Source organism: Sminthopsis crassicaudata, chromosome 1, assembly GCF_048593235.1.
Source record: "Sminthopsis crassicaudata isolate SCR6 chromosome 1, ASM4859323v1, whole genome shotgun sequence".
NCBI lineage: Eukaryota > Metazoa > Chordata > Mammalia > Dasyuromorphia > Dasyuridae > Sminthopsis > Sminthopsis crassicaudata.
The window spans coordinates 74,778,793-74,797,916 of record NC_133617.1 but is presented as its reverse complement, the minus strand read 5'-3'; the positions used below and the strand labels follow the sequence as shown (position 1 = coordinate 74,797,916).

Here is a 19,124-nt window from a genome sequence, read left to right as displayed (position 1 = left end):
GCTAACAGTTTACATTCACTTCCCAGTGTTCCTTCTCTGGGTGTAGTTGTTTCTGTCCATCATTGATCAACTGGATGTGAATTGGATCTTCTTTATGTTGAAGATTTCCACTTCCATTGAATACATCTTCATACAGCATTGTTGAAATATATTGTGATCTCCTGGTTCTGCTGGTTCTCCCTCAAGTCTCCTAGTATTCCATTCTAGAACATATAAGTCACCAAATATTTCCAGTATCAAACATATCATCCTGTTTGGCTTTGAAAACCTTTCTTATTTTGGCCCTTTCCTACATTTCCAGTCTTATGTCTTATTCCTCTCCACTGTACTTGGCAGTCCTGTGACACTGGCCCCCTAGCTGATCCTTGCACTCTTCACTCCATCTCCTGACATTGGAAATTTCTACTGACTGTCTCCCTTGCCTTGAATTCTCTCTCTCCTTATCTAATCTCCTGCCTCCCTTGGCTTCCTTTAAGTCTTAGTAAAAATCTACAGATATCAATAATCATCAGACACCTAGAGATTGACTATGTGGGGTAAAAGACACTAAAGAGCTGAGGAAGATATTTTACTCTGAACAACTGTCATGTTCCTTCCTCTGTAGCACTTCTGTCTGACAGTTTTTATACCTCATGATTATATTTCCTTTTTATTTTAGTAGTTTTTCCAGCATTAGCCAATATCTATAGAACAGGGGATTTTTTGTATTCCCTACTTTTCACTAGGTATCATGCTCAGTAATTATTCCTGTTTCTAGGTGACTACAGGAAACTTGGGGGCAGTGCTTCATCCAGCCATGGATGATTGATCACTGAAGAATTAGCAATAGTAGATGACTTCTCAGCCAGAAGAGATGATGCTTCATCAAATGCACAAAGCGCAAACTACTAGTCTTGACTCTCTCTTCCATTTTAGCCTTGAAGCTTGAAGGCCTTTTGTTGTTGCAATAGGATAATCAGGTTGAAGAAAGGGAAGTTGCCTTGTTTTTCATACAGCTGCCATGTATCCATGATGCCAAAGCTACTTCTGTCTTTTTTTGTATTTATTCTCTTCTGATTTTGATAAATAAATTTCCCAATAGTGCATGTGGCTGGGACCTTGCATGTAAAAAATATGAAACTTCTGAATTCTAGTGAGTAGTTTGATGTCAAAAGGGATCATTTTCTGCATCTGAGAAGATGCTACTAGAAAGCTGTCTGATCTAAACTTGGCATTTGATCTGACAATGTCAGAGGTAAAATGTCAAATGCCTGTTTAATGTATTGCAAACTGCCTTAAAGGATAGCTAGGTGGCAAAGTAGATAGATTGCCAGGCTTCCAGTCAGGAAAACTTATCTTTGTGAGTTCAAATCTGGCCTCAGACACTTATTAGCTCTGTGACCTTGAGCAATACAATTAATCCTGTTTGCCTCAATTTCTCATTCATAAAGGAAAAAAAAATCCCAAATGTGACCACAAAAACTGAGCACAACTAAAATGACTGAACAATAAAACAGAACTTTTTGTTTTGATATGGTTTCAATATTACTCTCACAGACTATTGTGTATGTAAGGATAAGTTACTGAAATCTGTTGTAATCATATCGTTAAATCATATTATGATTTGTTTCTTCTCAGCATTTTTTTGTAAGAAACTACTCAGCTGATTCTTATTGTAATTTAAATAACTTAATTACATTCCTATTTTGGATGAAATTGAGATATTTAAGAAATAATCTCTGTCTTTTTTTTTTTTTTTTTTTTTTTTGATGTCCAGGGTAGGGATCTGTTAGCCAGGCAAGGCAAGTGAAAAAAGGGAACCACCTCTTAACAGAGACTGGGCTGCAGAGTACTGAACAAGCAAGTCAACCACACACTAAGTACAGGACAGAAAGGGGTGAGTGACTCAACACCTGCAATTTCAGTCAGTAATACTTTTTAGGTTATACCTATTGTCTATCTCTCAGAGAAGGAAAAGCCACGATTGTCACCTGGGGGGAAATAGTCCCATAAACCTCATGATCTTTGGCTGCTCAGGGAGCTACCTTCCTGTGATATACTTGTAACCTGCTGACTTAGAAGGAGGGCAGAGCTCAGGGAAGTTGGGTATGCCTCTCCTAATAATCATTTCTGACCATACCTTCCACATTCCATCCTTCTACGTTGCCATTAAGAGCATTATCTCACAGTGACAGCCCTGATTTTATTCATCTCTTGATGCACCAAGGACAGGCATAGTAGAGCAAGTTCAGAAGGTGGAATGGAAACTGCAGAGTTCTGGGATCTGTTCTAGGGGATCTCCCTTTTTGAAAGGAAATATGTTTGGTCGTACCTTACCAGGGATAGGAGGAGATCATGAGGAGTGGCTAGAGGAAACAAGGGAAAAAAAACGATCTGCTTCCTATATCATGACTTGTTTCCAGCACAATAGGATCCAGGTGAAATCTTTCTACAGAGAGAAGATACTCAGCAGAGACCCTATACTCAAGCAGCAATCTCAGTTACTCAGCATAGTCTCTGGTGGAAGGTAAGTCTGACTTCTTTCCTTAGCTTCCTTCTTCCTCTACCACCCCTGCCTCCAACTCACCTAAGCTCACGCTGATTTTCTTTTTCTGGATCCTTAGACCCTGGGGAATGAGGATCCTTCCCAGTCTGGCATAATGCCAGAAATATGGTTTGCATAGTCTCTAAACCTAAGCTACTGTTCTGACCACCCTGGTTCTCATGTGTTGGATGACAGGTGTGGGGGAGAGGCAGAGGAGATAACTGCAGGCCAGCATAGACAGAGAAGGCTGAATGATGCAAAATAAATGTGGTAGGGTAGAGTAGGTGTGCTATATGGATGGGGTAGACTAGTGGAAGTGACCTGAACATTACAAAATTGGGGTGATAAAGTAGCCAGAAAGGATTACATGGGATAAAAGACATATTATCAAGTGATTGAAATGGTATCTAGCTACATTGAGAGGTATTGTGCCTAAAGGAGAGGAAAGGTTTGGGTTATTGTAAGTTGCCTGGCTCAGACAATATCTAGATCATCAGCTTTAGTTCTGGGGGCTATATTTCAGGATGTTCATAGCCAAATGGAAAAGCATGCAGAGGATGACTAGGTTGTGGAGATTCAGGAATTAGGAATATTCAACTTCCTATCCTCAGGCCAGCATAATACTTGGCTAATATTTCCACAGGAATTTTAAACAAATAGTGACTAAGAAATAGTAGAGAAACTCGTTGAGGGCAATAATTATCTTTTTATTTGTAGTTGTAATTTCCAAGTTTAGAACTAATAAGCATTAAATAAATGCTTGTTAAATGTAAATGAATGTGAATTTATTGAATTGAATTAAATTTTACCTGTAGTAAAGGAAACTTAGGTAGGGGGTAGAGAGTGTTGGGTATCCTCAAATAATTGCAGGATTGTTGTGTAGAAAAGAAAGTAGAAGATATGCTTGGCCCCAAGCCAAGAAGGTCAGAACTAGCTACATTGGGAAAAGTGGCAAAGAGATTTCTGCTTAATTAATGAATGGAAGACATTTCTTCACAATTAAATTTTTCCTTTGTAGGTAGGAGATGCTCTCTTCCCTAAAACATTCTTGCAAATACTGGATAATTCCCAAGAGGGTCAGACCTAGGAGCACTGGGAAAAAGTGACAAAGATAGATTCCAGTTCAACCAGTGAATTGAACACATTACTTCACTATTAGAACTATGCCATGATGAAAGGCAGTAGATTTTCTCATTTCAAGAAACATTCATGCAAATGCTGAATGGCTCTTTCTTAAGATTTGTTTAGAGGGGATTTTTCTGCTTCTTGTAGTCTTTTTCCTAGGTCCACAAAACAAAGTGACCTCCAAAGGGCTAGAAGGTCATTTCTGAGTGATCTATGGACTAGGGACCAAAGTATTCCCTTCTCTATCTGGCATTGAATTGTCCTCCAAAATCTGACACTTTTCTAGTCTGACAACCTCTTATTCTCTACACATTTTATTCATTTATTCAAACTGGGCTGCTCTGTGTCCCTGGACCATGGCTTCTCTGCTCTCCCAGGTCAGAAACCTTTTGCTCTTTTTATTCTATATTCCTCACATGTTCTCTCTGTATTTCCTGGTTCAATTTGTGTTTTCTGTATACATGTCTGATCTTTCCACTAATCAATTACTCACAGGGGACTTCAAAGGATCTCCAGTTCTCCAGTTAGTTTTTCTAATACTGGCTCATACCCTTCTCTGCTTTTTTCTCTCAGAAATCATTCCACTAATCAAGAGTCACATTTCTCTACACAGATAGTATCAGTGGACTGTCCTTCAGGGGACTGGCAAACACACTAATGAAGTGGAAGTGGTGCAGAAGGGGCTAAATAACTCCATTGGGATAAAACTTAATGCTGCCCCTTGGAAAAAAAAATCAACCATCATATGTTAGAAAGCTGTAACTATAAAGGAGAAACTTAATACCAGTGATTTAAAAAATAAGAGTATTGTCATGACATATTAGAATGCTTTCAGACACACAAAAAAATCAATGTTAATTAACAGTACATGCAATAGAATAACACTAAAGCATCTAGTGAAAAATAATAGTTAATTTATAAGCAGAATGTAAAACATCCAGCTTGACAGAAGATGGATATTCACATCTATCACATATCCATAACACAATCCAAATAATAATAAACACTGAAGTGATTTAGGTATAAAAAATTAATCCATGTTTGCTGTAAAAATAACTCTATCAATATACTTTTACACAAAAAATAAAGGTTGAATGACATAGTGGACAGAAAGCTGGATTTGGCATCAAGAGGCCCTGAGCTTGAATTCTGCTTCAGACCTTTGCTAACCTTATGGCTCTGGGCAATACCTTTGGGCAAGAGAGTTACCCTCTCTTGGTCTTCATTTCTTTATCTCTAAATGGGTATAAATATAGCACCTGCCTCACCCAATTCTTATGAGAATCAAATAAGAAAACATATATAAACTACTTTCCAAACCTTAGAGTGGTATATAAATTGTTGCCAATTTTTTTACTATGACTACAACTACAACTACGATAATGACTACAGTACGAGTACAACTACTACTAAGCAGTAGTATATCTATATACAAAAAATGATCACAACAAGTAGGCATTTCTATAATAGGAATATTACCCAAAAAAGAAGACAGTTGAAGAAGACATGAAGAAGAGAGTTAAATAATAAACACGCTTACTCAAAAATTTAGTAATTAATACATGTAGCAATGGATATAAACATAAATGACACCCTTCTCATAGGCAAACTTGTATTCTCACTTAAATAAGTGTGTAACCATTTTTAGCTTGATCTGTCTCTTTACTTTCTGGTGGGTCTATTTCTCTTCTGAGTGACTGATCTCTTTTTCTCTATACCAGAGATATCAGATGGCTGATCATCAGCATCATTACAGACTTGTTTGTCTACACTTGTGCTGGGCAGGGGATTGTGCCCGTTAATGAATGGAAGACATTTCTTCACAATTAAATTATACCTTTGTAGGTAGGAGATTCTCTCCTCCCAAAAAACATTCTTGCCAATGTTGGGTGATTCCCACGAGGATCTGAACTAGCATCAGTGGGAAAAGTGACAAAGGTAGATTCCAGTTAAATCAGTGAACTGAATACATTACTTCAGTATTAGAACTATGCTATGATGAAATAGGTTGTCCTCTTTGTGTGATTGTGTTCTATGGGGTGGATCTGTACTCTGGGAGTCTTTATAGTAGTGCCTCTTAAATGATTTTCTCACATGGCCTCTTTCTCCCAAGAAAGTTTACATGACCCTGAATATAGTTATATGAAATAGGCATACAAATCAATCATTTACTGATAATAAATGATAATTTTGTGACCCTCACAGTCAGTTATAAGATCCCAAATGGCACAGTTTAAGAAGTTAAGAACTGGACTCCATTAGAAGTTATTGCACACATCATTTTCATTTGCTATAATTGAACATTCTTTTTAAACTGCTGGATGATCTTCTTTGCTCAGTGTTCACTGAAGTGATTGTTCATCCCTTGTCTCCATTTATTGAACTCTCCTGTGGGAAGTAGATAGTTGTGGTGAATAGTCTTGCTAGATCTTCTTCTCTTTTCTGGGGCTATTTTGTAAAAGAACAAACTTCCCAATCTCTCAACAACTTAATAAGGGTTAGCCTTCCCTCAGTCACCTAACTCTGTGTCCCGGGAATGCTAAGTTTTCTCCACACAACTCTATCTCACTAGTGAAAGTCTTCACAATGTGTTCACATCATATTGTCTTTTTTCCTTTCATATGATCTGCAGGCATAGGTAAGGAACTGGGAAGTGTCCTTTAGCTTTTCTCTCAAATGAAGGATATGTTGATAGTAAGTAATTCAATGTCTCTTTAATCTGAGGTTCTAAAACACAAGTCAATAGGTAGGCATGGTAATTACTTAAACATGAGCGGGATTGTGTAGGGCCAATATTATTGGAATTGTATATATGTACTGGGATATAATACATGTTAATTCCCCTGATCCTCCTTCTTGCCTCAGAGTTTTCAATATGTATATCAGTGTAGGGGGCAGGGAAATAATAGGAGTGAGCTTCCACTCTATAGTAACAACAGTGGCTATGGAAATGGTACCATCAGAAGAGATTCAGATTTTAGTGAGAGCCAGAAGATATAGCAAGGAAGAGAACAAAATTGAAATGAAATCAGATTTGTTAAGTAGGGATCAAGCATTCCAGAGAGCACAATAGAAAGAATCGGTAGATCCCACACAGGACATTTAGTGGTTATTGTTAAGACATTAAGGATGGCAGCAGTAAGAGATGGAGAACAGAGTTTGTACAATGCATGAAAGGGTTTCAGAATCACTAGCCTGGAAAGAAAGAGGGTGGTACTATGCTTAATGATGAAAAATGAATCCAAGTCAAGTATCAGTAGCTGTAGAGAGGTTTTCTGAAGCAGACAGATGATTCCATTTAAGATCTTTCCTTTAAGTTCAACCTTATAACAGGTGAGAGGTTAGTCCTGTGAGGCTCAGGAGGGCTGTCTCAGAGCAGGCAAGAGAAGGAAACATTGCGAGGAGAATGTAGAAGGGAATTGAGTTTCAAATTTGAAGTTTATGTGATCTGAGAAAATCCTCTGGAATACTGGAGAAGGGTCTGGGCATAAGAATGAAGCCATAGATTTGGTTCTGGGTCCAAGACTGAAATAGGTCTTGGGGGTAATCTTTGAAGTGGAATCACATTTTGAAGTGGAGACTTTCATAGGACTGATAGAAGTCACTGATAATAATCACATTGATAATATCCTATGTTGTTTTAATAGCTGCTGATCCCTTGTGTCCCAGTCATAGTGATGAGGAAAACCCAAAACTCTTAAAATCTCCTTGGACTCTGCCTCAAGGAAGGGACCTTACCCCAAGCAGAAACAGTTTCCTCCTTATCTAAAAATCCATTGAATTCTATTCAAATTCTCACCCTGGCTGGAACTCAATCCAGAAGCCAACCTGGGCCCTATGAGCCCTTTCAGATTATCTAAAGCCCCCTTATTATAAAAAGAGCCAATTTGGAGTCCACCCTTTGCAGAGATCCCAAACATGGCATTCTTATGCTGGTTATGTCAAGGATTTCTGTCCACCCGGAGCCAACCCTGGCTCTGGTGTCTTCCTACCTTTTAACCTTACTTCCAAACCACATAATAAAACCTTTTATCAATCTAGGTTTTCAGGTCTGTAAATTCCTTTATAGAGGACTCTTGCGCTGCTACTTGTAAAGGGCTAGAACTGAGCAGATGTATTTAACCTAGATGCAAGGTAACCCAGCACTTGAGGCTAATTACCAATTGGACAATTCTCTATTAACATGTTTGGAGGATGACCCTACTCAACTCCATGCTGGCTCGATCCGTGGGTATCGTGAGAGAAGGGAGGAGAGATCAGCAGGTGGAGTAGGGGAAGGAGGATCATTCTTGGGTGGTGGAGAGAGAGGAAGGAGGTGTGGAGATTCCTATATCCAATCCCCTGACAGTGACCCCAAAAGACAAAGAATAAAGACTTTTGCTTATCCTGACTCTGACTGATTCTAAGATATCCAGGGTCCTAACAGCTACTAGACCTCATTTAACTCTGTATCCTTGCGCCAAATCCAAAGGGATTGCAGGGGAGCTCTATTTGACTCCCTGTACCCCAAACCTGCTACCAGACCTCAATTAAACTTAATTTCATTTAGGTATTCCTTATCTAGTTCTCATCAATAGCCAAGGGTCTCCAAGATTCATATCAGTCACAGTTTTTCTGTGTTCTTGTCAGAAATAGTGATCACAATTAGGCATGGACTACCTGGTTTCTTATCACAGACAATGCCTCCATTCATTCTATTATAGTCATTTACCATCCCATGCCCAGATTCACATCAATTATTAATATCTTCTTCTTCCTGTGTCCTTTCCAGGTATGATGGAGAGTCTTGATCTCTCAGGCTTCTTTCTCTCTAATGTAGTGATTGCCTTCATCTTCCTCCTCAAGAAACCAACAATGACCTCAGGTAAGTGTATTCACTTCATTTTGATTCTTGGGGGGTAGAAATGGAGTTCTAAACACTGAGGGTGGGACATATACAGATTCTATCTCTCCTTTGAAGCCTCCAAAACCATTTTCTCAATTTTCTTCTTCTTTATTGTTTTCTCACTGTCTTGACACACTGCTCCCTTCATCAGATGTTCCTTTTACATTTTCCCCATCCTCTCTTACTCTCTACTTTACTTCCCTTCCCCCCCACCTGCCAATCCTGTTTTAATATTGTCCTTCATACCCTTTTCACATAAACCTTATATAAATTCCCATTTTCTGCTGTTCTTTTCTTTGATTTTTTTTGTCTCTTCTTCCTGCCTGATTGAACAGGACAGTTCTCAGTGATTGGACCGGCAGGACCCATCCAGGCCTCACTTGGGGGAGAGGCAGAATTATCATGTTACCTGTCTCCACCTCAGAGTGCTCAGCACATGGAGGTGGTCTGGTTGCAATTCACTCGGGTGGTACATCACTATCGAGATGGGAAGGATCAGTTTGGAGACCAGGCCCCTGATTACCAAGGGAGGACAGAACTGGTGAAAGATCCTATCACACATGGGAATGTGACCCTGAAGATACGAGACGTGAGATTCTTAGATGCAGGAAGGTACACGTGTCTCTTTGAAGATGGTTTTCACCAAGAGGATGCTAATATGGAGCTGAAGGTCAGAGGTGAGCCGAGGCCTGTATTGGACATGTTTATGAACATGTATGGAGGGAGGAGAGATGTCTTCCCAGCTCTGTTATAAAGATAGTCACAACATTTCCTAGTTGGAAGGGAACTAAGTGGTCATGTGACTCCCATGCCTTTCTGAACAAGAAATCTTTCTTTACAAGCTCTGAGGGTGCCTATTTTTATTTGGCCTGTATCCTTGACCCCTAGACTGGTACCTTGCAGAGAGATGATGCTTAAAAATGCATGTTGAATTTGATATAGCTTCAAGCCTTTGCTTAAAGCCTTCTAATAAGAAGTCCTTCTGCCTCCCTAGAGGAAGAGGCCCTTTTCTGTTCTGCATAAATTTTAATCAACAACAGCCCTGAAGTCAAGAGGACGTGAGTTCAAATTTGACCTCAGACATTTAATACGTCCTAGCTGTGTGACCCTGGGCAAGTCACTTAACCCCAATTGCCTTAGCAAAAAAAAAAAAAAATAATCAACAAGATTTTTTTCTGACATCAAACTTAAATCAATTTTCTTGGATGTTTTCACTCATTGGTACTAATTCTGAACTAAAGGGACAAGTGGAACAATTCTAATCCATTTTTCCATTTTTGCTATCTGTGTAAATCTGGATAAATCATTTTGATTTTCTATATATTTCATCATTTGTAATAGGAAAAGATTGGGCTTGACAGCCTTGTTTATCTGTTTTAGGTTTAATTCTATGATTTTATGATAAATATGTAGCAATTTTCCCATCTCAGTCTTCGAGAGGGAGGCTGGCTATATTTCCTTTCAAGAGACTAAAGTCTGGGGCAGCTAAGTGGTGCAGTGGATGGAGCACCACCCCTGAATTCAGGAGGACCCAAGTTCAAATCTGGTCTCAGACACTTAACACTTCCTAGCTGTGTGACCCTGGGCAAGTCACTTAACCCCAGCCTCAGGGGGGAAAAAAAAAGAGAGAGACTAAAGTACATTTGAGTGATCCTTCTCTAATGCTTTCAAAGCCACCAAACTGTTGTGATTCTTACATTTTTAGCTTCCAGTGATTAGCACTCCAGTTCTATCTAATATACTAACATCAACTACCTTTACAAAGGATTACAAATCCTTTTACAAAAACAGAATTACAAATATTTCCTCCTTGTGGCACACTCTTTCCTACACCACTCTAGTCCCTGGGGATGGCAGGGAAAGTAGACTCAAACCAATGGAAGTTTTTACCTTGACTTCCAGATATAGCTTAGCCTAGAAATGGCTAAGTTTGCTAAAGAACTGCACTAAGTTCTTGGGGCTTTGCTTTTTCCTTTCTGGCTGCTGGCAAATCCTTGCAAGGACTGCAGCCCCCAGATGCTCTGATGGTACTTTTTGATTGCCATCTTGAAGATGCTTTACCTGAAAGTAGAAAAATGCTTACACTAGAGGCAGAAATAATGACATGACCATATCTTCTCAGTTTAAGGCTGGCTCTGTGTGAAAGACAATTGAAGATCCCTCTTCTCATTCAGAGGTTCACAAAAAGTGATTCCTTTTGTACATCATGTTCAGAAGAGCAAGTTTAGGCCTGATGTGTGAAAAACTACCTAGCAATTAGAATAATACCAAAGTGAAGAGGACTCCTGTAAGAGTTAATTGACTACCTCTCCCTGTGAGACTTTAAGCAAAACTGGAAGATCTCTTGTATGGAAAAATCTTAGTGAGATTTTTATTAAAATATGTGTTGAACAAGACAGTTGTCTCCATTGCCTTCCAACTCAGAGATCCTGTGAAGGTAACATCCATCCCAAAGTACACAAACTGGCCTCTCTTTCTATTTATAATCCCTAGTAAAATCAGAGCAACTTGATGATATTTCTCTCAAATAAGTGGGGCTAAAACCAGGTGATGTGGCCTGAGCTGGGATTGGAAAATGAGGATATAGGCATGGCAATATTATTGGTGAAAGGGGAAGGAGGTATAGTGTGGACTATAAAACTGCAGCAGGGAGCAGCAGAGGCCAGAAAGGCCCAGCATTTGGCCCTAGATCTGGGTTTGCTCTTTCCTCTGTTGGGGTTTTAGAGTGGGAGGTAGGAAGGGAAGATGATGTAAGGATTGGTTCATTACTGCTCTGGTTCTGAGACTTATGTGCAATTGTGTTTTAGGTGGAGAAACTGTGTCACAGACTTTGCCACCAATATACTTTTTGTTTCTCATTGTGTTTTGGGTTATCATATATGCAGTCTTTTTGTTGTTGATGCTACGATACCAAGGTAACTATGAGGGGAAACTGGGGTAAGGGCTTCCTATTCGACTCTTCAGGTATATCTGGTCAGGGAGAGCACAAGGATTTTGAACCCAGAGTTATGGGAGACTGATTTTTACTTAGGCACTCTTCGTTTGCCAGGAATTATCCATCATTCCCTCAGGACACTTTATGTTCTATATTCTTCAATGTCTACCCACAGAACCCTGCTTCTTCCAACTACCTCTGTAGTTATGTGACCACATGAGTCCTGTTCCCTATTCCATCCTCTCCTCTACATTCTTCTGGGGACCTCTGAGAAGAGCTATTCCCTCCTATTCATGGCCTTCTTTCTCCAACCATTCCTTCATCATATCTTGGTCAACTTACTGTACAAAAGTCATGTACTAGGCTTTTGGAGATTACAAAAAACCTATTTCCTTCCTCTCCCTCAGTTTCCAACCCTTTCCCTGGGTAAGATACCATCTTTGACTTTTCAAATATTTAGAAAATGTTTAAATTTACTAGCACTTCAAAGAGCTGCCTTACCATTTCTTGTGAACTATGGATCAAAGAAAGAAGTTGATATTTTCATAACTTTCTACTTGTCCTCAAAGAGCTAAAAATCTTTGAGAGTGAGCCATGGATACAAAACTGAGATAAGTACAAAGGGAAGATATGTATAATATAATGTAAGAAATCTGAACAGGGAGAAATAACTTGGTGATAAGAAGGGGTCAAGAAATGTTTCAATAAGGATGTCACCCCTGAGATGGATCTTGAAGGAAGAATGGAGTTAGAATTGAGGGTAGGCTAGAGGTAATTCTTGTCTTGGGAAGAAGCAAGGAAAGGGGAGGACAGAAGAAGAGGAGGAAAGACAGAGACTAGTACAATTTAGCTTAAATTTATCATACTTGAATCAGCCAATCAAGAAATAAGAAGTATTTATTAAGTACCATTGTATACAAGGTACTCTACAAAGAATGTAAAGAGAAAAGGGACAAAGCCTTACCCTTAAGGAGCTTACATCCTAGTAGAGGAGACAAAAAGCATCTATAAATCTAAACAAATAAAAACAAGATAATTAGGGGAGGCACCAGCATCTGTTAGATGTCATATGGCAATTGAATTGACATTTGAGAAAAACAACAACTAGAGATTCTAAGAGGCAAAATTTCAGAGGGAATGCATTGCAGGCAAAAGTTACAGCCTGTATAAAGGCATAGAGTTGGAAAATGGACTGGATAGAATAGTAGGGATGTGACTGTGTGATACTTTACAAGGTTTGAAGAGAAGTCATGTAGAATGTAGGGTCAGGATGTTCAGGTGTCTAAAAGACCAGACAAAATAGTTTATATCTGAACCTAGAGGCAATAGGAGTCACTGGAGTTTTTTGTGCAGAAAAAAGACACAGACCTGCTTTAGCAAAATCACTTTGGCAGCTTAGTGGATAATGGAGAGAGGAAAGATTTGAAATAAGACCAATTGAGAAATCGTTATAATAATCCAAACAAGACTTGACTGAATCCTATAGTTGAAAGTCATCATGTGAGCAGAGGAGACTTATAATGTAAGACATATTAAAAGTTGAATTAACAAAATTTGGCAATTGGCAAATGGATTACTTTACAATCTTGAATCTGTGTAGCTAGACTATAGTAACATTCTTGAGAGGAAGTTTGAAAGTGAATTTTATTTTGAGAACAAGACAACAATTTAATATTGAACTGGTTAAGATAAAATCATTATTAGGAATAATGGAAATTAGCATCATGTCAGAGTGATGGGATAGAAAAGTATTAAGGAGTGCAAAGTTCAGAGAAAACAAGATCACAGACATCTCTCAAGGTTGGGGGTTTCTGGCAGTATATTTTCGCAGGTCAAGTCCCTGGATCGGAGAGATTGGTGGGATTCTGGTTCTTATTACTTCATTGGAAGTTGAAATGGCTCTTTATTACTTATGGATACGGCACAGATGCAGAGGTAAGAAGGGAAAGGTGGGCAGCAATATGGTAGAATCATGAAATAATAATAAAATCTCTAAGCAGCTAGAATCTGAGTGTCTTTTAAGCATCGTACAAATCTTACCTCTCTTTGTTCAGTATAGTAAATGGGTTTCTGTATAGTATCATAACATGTATTTACTTATCAGGCCTCAACCTTGAGTATTTTTCACTTGTGTATCTGTGTTTCATTTGTGTCCATGTATTTCCTTTACCTGTAACTGCGTCCCAATGTCCACACTATTCTTTGTGCTCTGCAGTCCATATGCAACCATCATTCTGAATTTTGCCTAAATTCTGAGTGTAGTCCATTTTCTTTATAATCCAGACTGAATTTTTCCCTTTCTTTTTTAAAAAACGGATCCAAGTCTCCTGATGACCACACAGTTTTGACCCCTTAAATGTGACCAGTTTCTATGTAAGCTTGAGTGCTCCCTTGTCCTCTTCTATGTCAATACTTAAAGTATAGAGACCTGGACCCCTTCTGAGTATGGATTAATTAAAATAGAGTGTGGTGCATAAGACACATTTGTATTGCATTTGGAAAGGTTTGAGGGTCCGGGAATATTAAGGCATCAGAAATGGATAGTCCCAGCCATCCTTCCCCAGGAGAACTGGGAATATTTATCTTGTTTCTCCTCAACATGAGCTTATAGGTCCTTTTTCATATGCAGGATTTCTTTTTGATGAAACTTCATTTGGGAAAGAATGGAAATTTATGGTACAAATCGTTTTACTGACAGTGACAAATATCATTCCCATTGCACTTCAAATAAATTATGTCTGTCAACAATGGCACCATCACAACACCCAGTCAGATCAAGGAGCTGACAATCAGGTAATTTCAGGCAGGGTCTGCATTTCATGCAATGAGAAGCAGTTATCTTTGTAATCATCTAGTGAGGGACAAACCAACAGGCATTAATTCTGAGTTGAAGGTGGTTCCACATGAAAGAGTTTGAAAGGGAAGGGGAGACTTATAACAATAGACTTGGTGGGAGCCTTGGAAGTATGAGGAAGGTCCTGGACAGCCTCAGACTAGGTTGGGAAGAGAACAATAGAGGGAAGTCAAGAGAGCCCATTCTACTTTTCTTCCCATTTTCTTCCCTCCTTAACAACTCACATGCTTTTTGCTACTATCTCTTCCTTAACCCCTATCTCATATACTAAAGTGGCTTTCTCTTTGCCAAGGCCAACCCTTCTTCATGCACATGTGAATTCTCCTATTCCATCCTGTTTCATCCAGTGTATTATCTCCTCTGATCATCATTTTCTCACTGATCTCCAATCTTTTCCTGTCTATTGGCTACCTCCTATAGCCTATAAACATGCTCATGTCTCCCCTATCCTTAAACAATTCTCACTTGATCTATTCATTCCCATTAGTAATTATTCCATATTTTTCCTCCTTTTGTCTTTAAAACCTTTGAAAAGGTCATTTACAAGAAATGTCTCCACACCTTTTCCTTTCATTCTCTTCTTATTTCTATAATCTGGATTCTGATTTTATAATTCAACTGGAACTGCATATTCTAAAGTTACTAATGTCCTTTCAATTGATAAATCCAATTTTTTTTTCAATTCTCATCTTTCTTTATCTCTCTGCAACCTTTGAGACCATCACTCATTTTCATCTATTTGATATTGTATACTTTCTTCATTTTTAAGGCACATTTTCCTGGTTCTCCTGTTACCTATCAGGACTTCCTTATCAGTTCCCATTTGCTATACCTTCATTCAGACCATGCCCAGGAACTATGTATATCTCACATGGTCTGTTCTAGGCCCTTCACTTTTTCTCCTTCGTGTTTACTATTGCATTTGATGATGTCATCAGGTCATATGAATTCAATTATTATTTCTATGCTAGTGATTCTCAAATTTGATTATTCAGCCCTAACCTGTTCACCCCCAGTTTCTCATCTCCATTTGTGTTTTGGACATCTGAAAGTGTTTGTTATGTAGACATCTTAATCTCAAAATGTCTAAAATTTAACTATCTTTGCCCCTAAATCCTTCCTTCTTTCTAACTCCCCTATCACTGTGGAAGATACCACCATCTTCCTAGTCTTCCTACCTCACAAACTGTCATCCTCATCTCCTTTTTTCTCTTTCATTCCTCTCACCACTAGCATATCTGATCTGTTGCTAATATTTGTCTATTTTACATTCATAACATCTGTCCTATATAACTTCTTATCTCCAGTCAGCACCACTCTTCTGAAACAGGCTCTGATTATCTCACAACAGAACTATTGCAGTTACCTGCTGATTAGTCTCTACAACTCTTTTCACCCTTTGCAGGCCATCCTCCACTCAGTTAATAAAATGATCTTTCTAAAATATAGGCAGCTACTGGCCTTGGAGTCAATTTATTGTCTTTTAGGGAAGAGGCAGATTTCCTAATATGCTGGTGTTTGTTGACTTCAACCATCCAAAGAAAGTCAGATTCTGTTTCTTTGTTGGTCTTGCCAAAGATCGGGAGTCAAGAAAGAAAAAAAAAGCAGGAGTCTATTGTAACTACCCATTTATACCAAAATAGGGACATATTCTAATATGGCTTCACTTATGTCAAGAAAGGCAGAATACTTTGACCCATTCTGCTATCACACAGATAAAAGGCAATTTGAGAGGGAGAACGAGCACACACACACACCACTTAAAAACCAGAATATGTCAAATGGTAAAAGAAGTACAAAAATCTAATGACGAGAAGACTGCCTTAGAAAAAGGCATAAAATTCACTGAAGAGAAGGACACCAAGAATTGGCCAAATGAAGAGAAGGTACAAAAGCTCCATTAGGAAAATAATTCTTTTTTTTTTTTTTTTTTTTCCGCTGAGGCTGGGGTTAAGTGACTTGCCCAGGGTCACACAGCTAGGAATTGTTAAGTGTCTGAGACCAGATTTGAACTCTGGTCCTCCTGAATTCAAGGCTGGTGCTCTTTCCACTGTGCCACCTAGCTGCCCCAGGAAAATAATTCTTTAAAAATTTAGAGAGGTGTCGCACAGAATACTGATACTTGAACTGAGCTTTAAAAAAAGACAATGATTATGAGAGCCATAGAGGAGAAAAAGATGCATCCTAGCCATAGGGGACAGATTGTGTAAGGTTTTGGCCCTGAGAGAGACAGTGTCAGGTTCAGAGAGTAGGTGATCATCTAGTTTAGCTGGAATATAGAGAAGAAATGTATGAAGGAGTATGTGAGACCCATCAGATTCACTCACCTGCAGGTTGCAGTCTGTCCTGTTTTCTGTTCCTAACTAATACCCTTTCTTCCTCTCCACTCTGGATAACTTTTATTTAGGTTTGTGCTCCCTATTTATTTCAATCATTTCTACAACATTAGCTAATAGCCAGGCAAATAAGGTCCTGTTAATTCTCACCTCCCATCATGTAGCATCTTCATTAATTATTCCTGTTTCTAGGGGACCAGATGGAAGTTTTGCGATCTGTGTTGCAAAAAGCTATGGATGATTCAAAACCGAAGGACTTGCATTGGCAAATGAGGACAGGTGTTCTTTGACTGCTGAATCAGAAGAGGTTATCACTCAACAGATGAAAAAGAGCAATTTAATCATCTCTCTGATTTTATTCAATTCTAGTTTTAAAGCATGAGAGCTATTTCATATTGTACTGAGAAAGTCAAAATGGGAAGAAGTGATTACTATTCCTCACCTAGCCTCCCTGATCACATGGCCAACTCTGCCTTTTTTCTGTTTATTCTTTTCTGATCTTAGATTAAGTTTCCCATGTTGGAATTTTCAAGGACTTCTACATCCAAAGCTCCATAGAAAAACACAAATTGTCCCCAATCAAGGGAAGAGTTTTAAAAAATTAAAATGAATTAAGGGGGTAGAGAAAAAATTGGGAAGAAAAATGAGTGATGCAAGAAAATCATGAAGAGTGAACAACTTGATAAAGGAGATAAACACTCACACACACCACTGAAGAAAATCTTAAAAAACCAGAATATGTCAAATGGTAAAAGAAGTACAAAAATCTAATGACGAGAAGAGTGCCTTAAAAAGTAAGATTGGCCAGTTAGAAAAAGGTATAAAATTCACTGAAGAGAAGGACTCCTTAAAAAGCAGGATTGGCCAAATGAAGAGGAGTTACAAAAGCTCCATTAGGAAGATAATTTTTTAAAAATTTAGAATTGGGCAAGTGGATATTAGTGACTTTATGACACATCAAGAAACAGAAAAACAAAGTCAAAAGAATTAAAAATATAATAAAGTGTTAAATATGTCATCAGAAAAACAATAGACCTTGAAAATAGATCTAGGAGAGATAATTTAAGAATTATTGGATACTTGAAAACCATGATTTAAAAAAAAAGGGAGGGGGCAGTGGTGTAGTGGATAGAGCACCAGCCTTGAATTCAGGATGACCCGAGTTCAAATCTGGTCTCAGACATTTAACACTTCCTAGCTGTGTGACCCTGAGCAAGTCACTTAACCCCAGCCTCAGGGGAAAAAAAAAGGCCTGGATGTCATCTTTCAAGGAATTATCAAGGAAAACTGCTGTGATATTCTAGGACCTGAGGGAAAGATAGAAATGGAAATGATCCAGCTATCACCTCCTGAAAGAAATCCCAAAATAAAAATGGCAAGGCATATTATAGCCAAATTCCAAAGTTCTCAGATCAAGGAGAAAATATTGTCAGTAGTCAAGTATTGTGGAATCAGAGTAATGATGACACAAGATGTCACAATTTCTACAGGAAGAAATTCAGAGGTCTTGAAATATGATGCTCTGAAGGACAAAAGAGGTTACCTACCCAGCAAAACTTAGATTAATCCTTCAGGGGAAAAGAGATATTCATTGAATGAAACAAAGGACTTTGAAACATTCCTGATGAAAAGATCAGAGGTGAATAGAAAATTTGTCTTTCAAATAAAGACTTAAAGAACTATAAAAGGTAAAAAGGAGAGAGAAATCATAAGGAATTCAATAACATTGAAGTGTTTATATTCATATATGGGAAACTGATACTTGTAATTCCTAAAATCTTTCAGATTATTAGGATAGTTAGAAGGAGTATTCATAAACAGAAAGCACAGTTGATTTGAACTTGATGGGATGCTTATCAAAGGCAATAACATTAAAGGGTTAGAAAGAAGAATACATTGGGAGAAAGGGGGGAAGGAGAGGCAAAATAGAGAAATTTTCTGACATAAATGACACCCAAAAGAGATTTTACTGTGAGGGTAAAGATAGGGGAAGGGGCTGAGGGATTCCATGAACCTTAATCTTGTTGGAATTGTCTCAAAGAGGGAATTAAATACACATTCAGTTGTTCTAGTAATCCATCTTACCATAGAGGAAAGTAGTGTCAAAGGATATGAACAGACAATTTTCAGATGATGAAATTGAAACTATATCCACTCATATGAAAGAGTGTTCCAAATAACTACTGATCAGAGAAATGCAAATTAAGACAACTCCGAGATACCACTACACACCTGTCAGATTAGTTAAGATGACAGGAAAAGATAATGATGAATGTTGGAGGGGATGTGGGAAAACTGGGACACTGATGCATTGTTGGTGGAGTTGTGAAAGAATCCAGCCATTCTGGAGAGCAATCTGGAATTATGCCCCAAAAGTTATCAAACTGTGCATACCCTTTGATCCAGCATTGCTACTCTGGGCTTATATCCCAAAGAAATACTAAAGATGGGAAAGGGACCTGTAT

The 19,124-nt window shown here is 38.4% G+C and overlaps 1 protein-coding gene and 1 long non-coding RNA gene across 2 annotated transcripts; both read left to right on the top strand.

The window, feature by feature from the left end:
• The first annotated feature begins 2,158 nt into the window (after nucleotides 1-2,158).
• On the top strand, nucleotides 2,159-9,291 carry LOC141552385 (myelin-oligodendrocyte glycoprotein-like). The gene is made up of 3 exons (XM_074284664.1): nucleotides 2,159-2,506; nucleotides 8,421-8,513; nucleotides 8,870-9,291. Exons 2-3 carry the CDS (start codon nucleotides 8,423-8,425, stop codon nucleotides 9,286-9,288), a joined length of 510 nt encoding a protein of 169 aa, XP_074140765.1. The 5' UTR covers nucleotides 2,159-2,506; nucleotides 8,421-8,422; the 3' UTR covers nucleotides 9,289-9,291.
• Nucleotides 9,292-12,030: 2,739 nt separating this feature from the next.
• Nucleotides 12,031-19,102, top strand: LOC141552374 (uncharacterized). Its single transcript, XR_012485173.1, has 3 exons — nucleotides 12,031-13,404; nucleotides 14,099-14,262; nucleotides 16,852-19,102. It is a non-coding gene; the product is annotated as an uncharacterized LOC141552374 (long non-coding RNA).
• Nucleotides 19,103-19,124: the final 22 nt, after the last annotated feature.